Source organism: Corythoichthys intestinalis, chromosome 1 (assembly GCF_030265065.1).
Source record: "Corythoichthys intestinalis isolate RoL2023-P3 chromosome 1, ASM3026506v1, whole genome shotgun sequence".
NCBI classification, from domain to species: Eukaryota; Metazoa; Chordata; class Actinopteri; order Syngnathiformes; family Syngnathidae; genus Corythoichthys; species Corythoichthys intestinalis.
This window is the reverse complement of record NC_080395.1, coordinates 16,565,351-16,575,825: the sequence shown is the minus strand read 5'-3', so window position 1 is coordinate 16,575,825 and position 10,475 is coordinate 16,565,351. Positions and strand designations below refer to the sequence as shown.

The 10,475-nt window shown below is 39.7% G+C and overlaps 1 protein-coding gene across 2 annotated transcripts in view; it reads right to left on the bottom strand.

The window, feature by feature from the left end:
* Positions 1-407: 407 nt before the first annotated feature.
* eprs1 (glutamyl-prolyl-tRNA synthetase 1) overlaps positions 408-10,475 on the bottom strand; it is a 40,345-nt gene continuing 30,277 nt past the window's right edge. For both annotated transcript variants that reach the window (XM_057835286.1, XM_057835292.1), the window contains 13 exons: positions 9,649-9,917; positions 9,493-9,544; positions 9,193-9,402; positions 9,043-9,115; positions 8,544-8,623; positions 8,366-8,467; positions 7,931-8,086; positions 7,660-7,857; positions 5,567-5,740; positions 5,332-5,492; positions 3,623-3,701; positions 1,197-1,261; positions 408-1,128 (listed from right to left, as the gene is read on the bottom strand). In XM_057835286.1, coding sequence (XP_057691269.1) covers positions 978-1,128; positions 1,197-1,261; positions 3,623-3,701; positions 5,332-5,492; positions 5,567-5,740; positions 7,660-7,857; positions 7,931-8,086; positions 8,366-8,467; positions 8,544-8,623; positions 9,043-9,115; positions 9,193-9,402; positions 9,493-9,544; positions 9,649-9,917 — 1,770 coding nt within the window. In that variant the 3' untranslated portion in view covers positions 408-977. The remainder of the gene's footprint in view (positions 1,129-1,196; positions 1,262-3,622; positions 3,702-5,331; positions 5,493-5,566; positions 5,741-7,659; positions 7,858-7,930; positions 8,087-8,365; positions 8,468-8,543; positions 8,624-9,042; positions 9,116-9,192; positions 9,403-9,492; positions 9,545-9,648; positions 9,918-10,475) is intronic.

Sequence of the window (10,475 nt, the reverse complement as noted above, 5' to 3'; positions counted from 1 at the left end):
GGGTGAAGGTGGATTTTTAGCCGTTCACCACAATAAAAGCGTACAAATTTTATTAAAAAAGGTTTTGAATGAACATTACGCATTTGAACGATATTGAAAATTTAAAATATTGCACGACTCTATAACTAATACATATTACAGAATAAAAATCAGAACATTTCACTTTGAAATCAATATCCGTGTATTTACTTTGAAAGTGACAACAGGAAGTGAGTCGATTACGTCACCACGATAGGCGCGGTTGCCACGCGTTTGACAAGTTAAAAAAAAAAAGTTTGACAGGCGAATAATCGTGTGAGAAAAATGTTAATGCGTTTAAAGCTGCCAGGCAATTTAACAACTTTAGAACAATGTTTTGCATGAACGTCCAAATAAACTTGTGCAATGAGGCACAAATAAAAAATAATACAATAATTAACACAATTTTGCTCAGAAATAAGTTTATTACCAAGACAACTTCTTGTAATAGTGACCTCTGACTACATAGCTGGCTTTTAGCGTTCCATCGTGGTCGGTCTTCGGCGCCACTAAGGTGACATAGATGACAAAAATAACTGTTTTCTTGCATCAGAACATAATTTTTGTGATCAAACAATTATTTTTCATCCATGGTACTACATTCAGAGCTTTGTATTAGCAGTGTTTTACCTGTAAACCAATACCGAAGCATAAACTGAGTGTACCCAAGAGAGGCTTTCATAAATTCCAAGGATGTTCCCCAACTCCATGATGAATATAGTTGTATTTATACACTAACTGCCCTTTTTTCCAGAGGCCATTTGAGAAAAAAACTGCTTCTTTCTCACACTTAATTGAGGTTAAATGGTTGTCTTTCACCCCCTCTTGTCCAATGCTAACATTTTTTCCTTTAAAACACAAAATAAGAATACAAGTGCTATAGAAAACTTGCCCACTGATGATACAATACAAAAAAGGGTAAATGAGAAGAAGGGAGTTTAAAAAAAATTCCAGCAAGCTTAGTAGCTACGTCCAAACATTGTGTAGTACTGAGCTGGGGCCTTCCCGCAGACACACAGTTGAGCAGGCTGCAGCGTCTTGAGTGGCGAAAAGGGGATGCATAGGCTTTTCGCGCCCATGGATGGCGCTCCTGGTTCCAGGTCCTGGTCCCTAATACAAAAACCCAAACTATTAGCAAGCCAAAAGAAGGAGAATGGAAGATATTTTTTTGTACGTACTTGGCAGTGGTTTTCTTGATCCAGTCCTCGCACTCCATGCCACCGCAGAACGGGATCTGGACAATCTGCAGAACAAGGCAAACGAGTGTAAAAAGTTGTTGGTGCCTCAATGTGTGTAGTGTGTCCGACTTTGTGAACACAGGGTTCTTGCGCTTTTTTATGTCAAATTTAATGCATTTTAAGACATATTTAAGACCTTAAAAATATAATTTAAGACCAAAACATGTTGCAAAAATTTCTGATTAACCGAGGTGGATGAAGTACTTTTTAATTTTTTTTTTTTTTTTTTAAATTTTTACTTATGTACAATACAAGGGCAAAAAAAAATTACAGTAATTTTTGGACAAAAAGGCGCACCAGACTGTAAGCTACCACCCACCAAATATAACAAAAACAGCATTTGTTCATAGATAAGTACTCAAGCACAAAAGTATTAGCTTTAAACTTTACAAGTAAAAAGTAAAAGTATTTTCTCCCGATGCAAAAATGTGACAAATAAATATGTATAACATATACAGAGATCTGATCCAATTTTCAAAGAACACAGAAAATTCATTGACTGCTCAGTTTTATTTAAAATTGTGCAGAATGGAAAAAAACCAAGCATAAATGGCAGATTGCAAGCAACTATCAGGTGCATATATACCCTTACCTACTATACAAGACTGTGCAGCACTCATCTGAAGGTGCAATGCTTTTCTGTTGGTTTTTATTGGTCAATATTAGAGGTGGGAATCTTTGGGCACCTAACGATTCGATTACGATTACGATTCAGAGACTCCGATTCGATCCCCCCTATCCCCCATTTTTTTTTTTTTTTTTTTAAATGTTTTGTATATTTGTTCCAAAATTGTTCAAAAATCCTCTCAGGCTAAATAAACCAAACTACTATTTTAGTATCAAGTTACCGGTTAAAAACAGTAAATAAAATACTCAAGTCCCCATTCTGTGTCAGCAGCTTTAAAATACATTCAATTAATTTAATGTTGTGAATCAACTGTTCCAGTTGTTAAAATTGCGCCCGTTAGTCCATAATTTCCCTCATGTCTACTTTCGACATGTGAAAGTTTTAAAACCGTTTCATCATATAAAGATAGATTCAAGTCAAGATTTTGCTGATTAGGGGTATTTTAGATAAAAAGTAATTAGGTTCTCTACAACAGAGCCTTCTAGAGAAGTCTACTGCTTTAAGATGGCGCCTGTTTACTAGCGCGGGAAAGTATCATTTCACATCTAGTCTAGATATATGTGATATCTAGCCGTATGTTGCCTTATGTTTGTAGCAACTAGCAACTGGGCGCTGTTTGAAGCGGCTGACAGCCGCAGTCAGGCATTATTGTTTTTTTTTTTTTTTACCTAGCGGCATTAGCTGCACATGATATTTACTCTCGGTCCGTTCCTCATTGCGTCCCGAAGACCGCGCTGACTGCGTTTTTCCCCCCGCTTTACCTGGTATAATTCAACAATCGCAATTTGGATGTTTGGGAATCGTTCTCGAATCTTCCACGGCCGAATCGCAAATAATCTAAGAATCGGAAATTTTGCACGCCTCTAGTCAATATCTTGTTCACCTGCCTAATCTTGGCTTTACTTGTGTTGCTGCCTCTAGTGCTCAATTACGGTATAGTTGCACGGGGCTTTTTGATTGCACCGGAGGCACAAAAGCGAAGCAATCAATTCACAATGAGAAAACCCAAATAAAAGTAACGTGTAACGCAGGCGACAATTTGAAAAGTAGTGGAGTAAAAAGTACAGATATGTGCTGTAAAATGTAGTGAAGTAAAAAGTACCTCTTCCTATTTGGACTCAAAAATTCACCATAAGTGGTGTTTATCTCCTCTTATGTGCGACTCGGTGGCTTTGAGCCCTATTGTCCCTAATGAAAAAGTCTTTTTGCAGAACTTGCACTAGAAGGAACCTCTGGGTACCTCACAATACGGAACGATTTGTTATACAATGCTCACGATAACCATCTCACGATATCGCAATACAACAATTACCGGTCATTGGTCAGGAAATCATACAATGTGTTCATTTTGGGACATTTCACATTATTTTCTGTAGATTTTCAGTCATTTCCTTTTCCATTTTTGGTTACTGAAAAGGAAGTGACTCAAGAATGTCCCCAAATGAATAGGAATTGACTCAAAATCAATAGGAAGTGACCTGTAAATGCCCTTAAATAAACAGGAAGTCAACTGCAAATACCAGGAAATGGTGTCATGACGACAACTTGAGTCGCTGACGTACAACGTCCGGAAATTTAATACCCATTGAAATTTTCCATTAAATTTAAGACGATTTAAGACCTTGGTTATCCGAATTTTAAATTTAAGACATTTTAAGACTTTTTAAGGGGATGTCGGAACCCTGGAACGGCACGTGACTTATGATAAGAGAACCTTTCTCTGGCGCTTGCTCCTCACCTTTCCAGAGTCCAATTCCTTTTGGAACTGCTCCATCGTGTCTGCAGCCACTAGGTGAGTCTTCAGGTCATTTGATGCTCTGTTTTATAAGAAAAGAAAAAAATATATATTTCAGTATTGTTAACTTTAGCAAATGTACCTGCAAAGCCATGTGACACCTGTAAAAGTATCATAGTAGTGGTAGAAGCAAATGGGTGATTCTCCTGAAAGTTATGCAGTACGGTAATGAAGGACATTACCAAAGCTAGCTTAAAAAAGTAGAATGCTATGATGACTCGGTGATTTTTCTTCATTAACAGTTTGAGCTTCCTAATATTTAAAGGAAAATATCTAATCGATCTTCTAAAAACATGTAATTTTACATATTATGGAAATGATCAGGCAAATACAAACAAAAATTATTAACAGAATACCATAATTTTCGGACTATGAGGCGCACGTGACAATAAGCCGCCACCCACCAAATTTGACACGAAAACGGCATTTGTTCAAAGATAAGCCGCAGTGGACTATAAGCCGCAGCTGTCCTCATTGTATCTTGGGATAGTTACACCAAAGATATTAACCGATAACACTTTACTTGACTGCGGCATCTTAAGACTGTCATAAGAATAAATGAACCACCATGAAGCTTTGAACCAATTGAACGATAGCTTCAAAAAGCTTCATTTGGCCATCACTTCTCCTTTGGGGAAGACAGTCAACCTCTGCTGCCACCTATTGTCAACACTGTTGTCGTCCAACATGCCTCCTAGCATGCATTGGAGCGCTACAAATGTAAATAACAATCAAAATTCATGTACTGTGCTAATTATTGCTTCAGTTACTGTTCCAGTTGTTTCATTAATTGCTAGTTATGGTATTTAGTAACACTTTATATGACAGCGGTGCCATAAGACTGTCATAAAGTCATCATAATTATGACATGAAACTGCCATAAGCATTATTGAATGCTTATGACGGATATCGTTTTGTGTGACCCGGCAAATTATCTCACTTTTGGATCAATGTAAAAGATGCTAGGTGGACATAAATGGAGTTAGTGACATCATTTGCCAGATGACATTTAATGACAATAGTCATAAGAATTCATTTATGGACATGATAGTATCATGTGATTATGACAGTCTTATGGCAGTGTTACGACGCCGCTGTCAAATAAAGTGTTGCCTATAAACCAAAATACATCAACAAATAAGCCGCACTGCACTATAAGCCGCAGGATTCAAAATGAGGGGAAAAAAGCGTCTTATAGTCCGAGAATTACTGTAAACTATTAAAAAAAAATCACTGTTATAGGACCATAAGTGCCACACTAATAAAAGGTGCATGCTTGGATACTAGATTTTGCTTAGATATTTTTATGCAAAGTAAGAAACCATGATAATTTATAATCTACTAAATTATATTTTAAACAAATGTATATATATTTTTTGAAATTATTTGAATATTTATGATGCTGTATTGAGGTGAAAACACCAAAGCTTTTCATGGATGCGTCACAGTAATGAATTTACGACTCAGAAATCAGATTAAAAAAACATACAAAATACTATTCTGGTATCAAATTGTGGACTGGGCAACATAAGATATAACAATCTTTCAAGTAAATATGAACTATTTCAGTCCCAAAAGTCTTCAATGCTTAGTTTAGGTTAGCTTCATGAGAATCTTCCAAATATTCTATCAATGTATTCTATCAATCATACTTATTGAACAGGCAGCTCTGAATGTCCTCCAAAATAACAGCCATCTTCTTCTCCACCTCGGCTTCAGGAATGGTCACCTTCTCGCCCGTGTCTCTCCTCACGGCGACACATTGGCGCTGCTGCATGTCCTTTGGCCCAACCTCCAGACGAATGGGAACCCCCTGGGGAAAAAAAAAACAATAATTTTCTCCGACTTGTATGAAATGATTTCCAAATAAATAGCTAACTTTCTAACCTTGAGTTCCCAGTGGTTGAACTTCCATCCAGGTGAATAGTTGTCTCGAGTGTCACACTTCACTCTAATATTGGCAGCTTGCAACCTGTTCAAGTATTTGGCACACTGGCTCAGCAGCGCTTCCTTGTCATGGTCTGCTAGCGACGCCGTGATTCCGCACGGAATAATGACAACCTGCCAACAGAAAGCACACCAAATAATGATGCTGAAATCACCTGGACTGCATAACATGGCTCCCACTAAACAAAAAGAAAAATCATTCAATAAGTTTGGAGCAGTCGTGTCCAAACTACAGCCGACGGGCCAACTACGACCAACAATAACAAATCTTATTAAATATGACCCGCACAAGAAGTTTGCGCTCAGCCTCTATTCTGTTTCACTTCTCAGATTCGACACTAGATGGACCTAGTCACTAAAACCGGGGGTGTTAAACTCATTTTGGTCCGCGGGCCACATTTACCGTATTTTTCGGACTATAAATTGCAGTTTTTTTTTCATAGTTTGGCTGGGGGTGCGACTTATACTCTGGAGCGACTTATGTGTGAAATTATTAACACATTATGATATCATTTCACATGTTATTTTGGGTGTTTTGGAGTGACACTGATGGTTTGGTAAACTTGTTAGCATGCTCTTTATGCTATAGTTATCTGAATAACTCTTAATAGCTATGTTACGTTAACATACCGGCCACGTTTGCATTTCGTTGTTCATGCATCATGTAACATTATCATACTGTACACTTATTCAGCATGTTGTTCTCTATTGTATTTTTATTTTAAATTGCCTTTCAAGATGACATATCTGTTCTATTTGTTGGATTTTATCAAGAAAATTTCCTCCAAAAATGCGACTTATACTCTGCTGCGACTTATATATGTTTTATTTCCTCTTCGTTGGGCATTGTATGGAGCGTGCGACTTCTACTCAGGTGCGACTTATATATGTTTTTTTTCCTCTTCGTTGGGCATTTTATGGCTGGTGCGACTTCTACTCAGGTGCGACTTATAGTCCGAAAAATACGGTAAGCGATCTTACGTGGGCTGGACTAGTTTATTTTTGGCCAAATAAGTCAACTCACTGTTTGCCACTGACGACGCTAGACCATCCAATCCATTTTGACTGGGAGTCAATCCCAGTCAAAATGTCTAGTGCCTTCAATGGCACTGAAACATGAGCATTCACAGCCAGTTCTTGCGTGTACTTGTACTACAATTATGCGTCTTGGTGAACTTGTACATGCGCGTACTGGTACCACAGGAGCGTGTACCGGTACCGCAAGTGCGTGTACTTGCGCGTACCGGTACCACAAACGCGTATACGTGCGCGTACCGGTACCACAAGTGCGTGTACGTGCGCGTACCGGTACCACAAGTGCGTGTACGTGCGCGTACCGGTACCACAAGTGCGTGTACGTGCGCGTACCGGTACAACAAGTACGTGTACATGCGCGCACCAGTACCACAACTACGTGTACATGCGCATACCGGTACCACAAGTACGTGTACTTGCGCGTGCCGGTACTACAAGTACGTGTACTTGCGCGTACTGGTGCCAAAAGTCTGCGTAGTGGTACTAAAAGTATGTGCACGTGCGTGTACTGGTACTAGCATGCTGAGCATTCATAGTCAATCATCCAGTATAAGTAAATTGGATTTCTATCGTCAATAGCAGGCATTAAGTTCATTTTGCGTCACTTCCATGTAATTTCAATTCACTTGTTGTACATTTTAGATAATTTCCTGTTGATTTTTCAGGCATTTCCAGGCTGCTTCCATTTAATATTGCGGCATTTCTAGGTTACTTCCTGTTAATTTTGGGTCACTTGCTTGTTGGCTTCCAATGACTGTGCTTGACGTCCAATCAGTTTTAAAAAGGATTGGGCGAATGAATGCATCCGCTGCCACCCTCCCGGTTCAAATGGATTGGACGTCTACGAGTGATCTCATTTAAAGAGTTTTAATTTAGTTATTAAGAGCTACATGATTGGACGAAAAGCAATTTCAACCTATATTAACTTTTTCTGAATATATACTTGGATCCCTCGATTTTTGTAAAAGCGGCCCTCGCAAGAAGAAAGTTTGGACTACCTGAAGGCACGCCACTCTAGGAGGCAGGACCAGCCCCCTATTGTCTCCGTGCACCATAGTGAGTACACCAATAGTCCTGGTGGTAAGGCCCCAGGAATTCTGGAAGGCAAGCTGCTTTTCGCCGGGCTTTTTCGGGTCCTCGAACATGATCTCGAACATTCTGGAGAAATTCTGACCGAGATGGTGGGACGTCGCACCCTATAGCAGGCGGCAAAAACAAGTTTAGCAAGCTAGTTTAGACTTCTACGTTCCAAAAAACAGGAATTGGTACCTGGATGGCTCGGCCGCTGGCGGAAATGAAGGCCTCGACGGTGGTGGTGTAATCTCCTCCTGCAAACTTCTCCTTCTCAGTCTTCCTGCCTTTTACCACTGGAATTGCCATCAGTTCCTCATAAACTCTTGCGTAAAGGTCCAGGATTTGAAGTACCTACAAAGCAAAGTGGAAAACAGATGTATCAGTGTTGATTTTAGCAGACCTTTTAATTTTGTTTCGGACGAAAATAATTTAGTCCAAGTCATATTTTAGTCATTTCAAAATGTGCTAAGTCTTCATTTAGTTTTCTGCAACGAATACTCAATGTTTTCGTCTGTAAAAAATCAAAGCATCGTTTGGTTATCTTAGACCACAGACTTGCTTTGACGAAAATAACAAAGATTTAGATACAAGAATAGTTTCTGATAGAACCTACTATGCTAGCTTGGTTACCTCCTCAGCAGCTTCCTCTTTGGTAGCGAAGGCAGTGTGTCCCTCCTGCCACAAGAACTCCCGAGTCCTAAGGAAGGGCTGAGGGTGTTTGAACTCCCATCTCTGGAAAATAAGCATGTTGAAAACTGTAGATTTCTAGTTGCCTAATATCAATAGACCTCAATGAATAGACACTGACCACAACGTTGCACCACTGGTTGAGCTTGATTGGCAGATCTCTGTGGGACTGGACCCATTTAGCATATGCTGGGTACATCACTGAAAAGTACAAAAACATTCATTTCTCAGGTTATATGTCAGGTATTATTAACAGTATATATAGTTTCAGTCACACCGAAATGACGTTTTTCTGGAATAGAAGAACAGAAAGCCTTTATTGTGATTGTAAAGCGTACAAGATTTAAAGCTTCGCCATAACGTGCACCACATACAACAAAACTACAATAATGCTAATAAAAAACAGGTTATGTACTACCCATATTGAGACATATCTGAATATATTCCTTCGTGAGATGAATGTGACAATGTTTTGTCATTATCAGTGCAATGACATTTCAGTGCAAACTTGAGTATGCTGACATTCTCCACGAACTACGAGTTTTTTTGTTGTTGTTTTTTTAACCCTTAAAGGGATTTGATTGAGCTCATTAACTGCCATTCATGGCGCGAGATCTGACCTGTCTCACTGGTGGGTCTAACAGCGATAGGCTCTGCCAGTTCAGTCTTCCCAGAGCGAGTTACCCAAGCCACCTGGAAAGCCATCCAATTTATTGTTAATATTTTTTTATTCATTGAAACCTTATGATACTAATTTTGTGCCAGGTTACCTCTGGAGCAAAGTCCGCAATGTGCGTCTTCTCCTTCTCCAGGGCCGCCTGAGAGACGAACATAGGGAAGTAGCAGTTCTCCACGCCGAGCTTCTTGATCTCACGGTCAAAGAAGTCCTTGATGGCCTCCCAGATAGCAAAGGACCATGGGCGGAGCACGTAGCAGCCGCTCACGTCGTAGTACTCAATCATCTCCGCCTTAGTGATCACCTGCGTAAAACAGAAATCCAAGTGGCAAAAAAATAATTACAATTTGAAGACATGACTAGACTAGAGGTAATCGATGTTATTTAAATGTACCTGAGAGTACCAGTCAGCCAGGTTCTCCTCTTTCTTAGCTTCTAAGCCCAAGCTGAAAAGGACAAAGGCAAACTCTAATCAGACGAGGTATTACACAACCCAATATGAACTGGAAATCGCAAACACGATACTATGCAACAAGCAGGAAGCTCCCACCGTGTTTGCTTCTTGGGCCCTTGACCATCTCCTGCACCTCCAGCTCCTCCTGAGGGATCCTTGCCCTGACTTGGCTTGTCCCCTTTCCCTTTCTTGGCCCCTCCAGCATTACCTGCAGCTCCTCCCTGCTTCTCAGACTTGTTCTCCCTCTCCTTGCGGTTCTTGTCCTCACCACCGGCTGCTGCCACTGGTTTGTACTCCTGCCCGGTGAGTGTCTTGTATTTGTTCTTCAGTTCCAGCAGTTTCTTCACAGCTTCATCTACCTGATCCTGAAATAGAAAACAGAAACTAGTACTTCTGAGTCAGTGTTGTTTTCGTTAATGCTTCAAGAAAAAATTTCTTTCAAGACTTTTCTTCATGACGATGACGTGAATGTTTTGGATGACTAACACATAACGAGACGATTGCCAGTTCCTGAGGTGGGTAGTAACGTGTAGTTTTAGTAAGTAGTTTTACCATGCCATACTTTTTATTTTTGACTAGATTTGTAAAGAAATGCTACTCTTACTCCACTACAGTCATTTATTCCTCTTTATTCTACGTATTAGATTTGACTTTATTTTTTGCCAGAGATGCAGACAGTATCGCTACCAGTTTCAGCAAAGAGACTTCGCAAAAATAATCAGGATTCCATTGTACCAATTAGACGGAACAATACAGTCACATGACCACACACAAGCTTGCAGGCGGAAGTCCTATGACCATGACGGCCTGTTCAATCACATGATGTCTTTAAAACGCTGTAAAAATAAACTGCAACATCACTCGAAAGCGTGGACTTGATTCTCTCCAAAGAACACGGAAAATTGGAGATATGTTTTAATTTC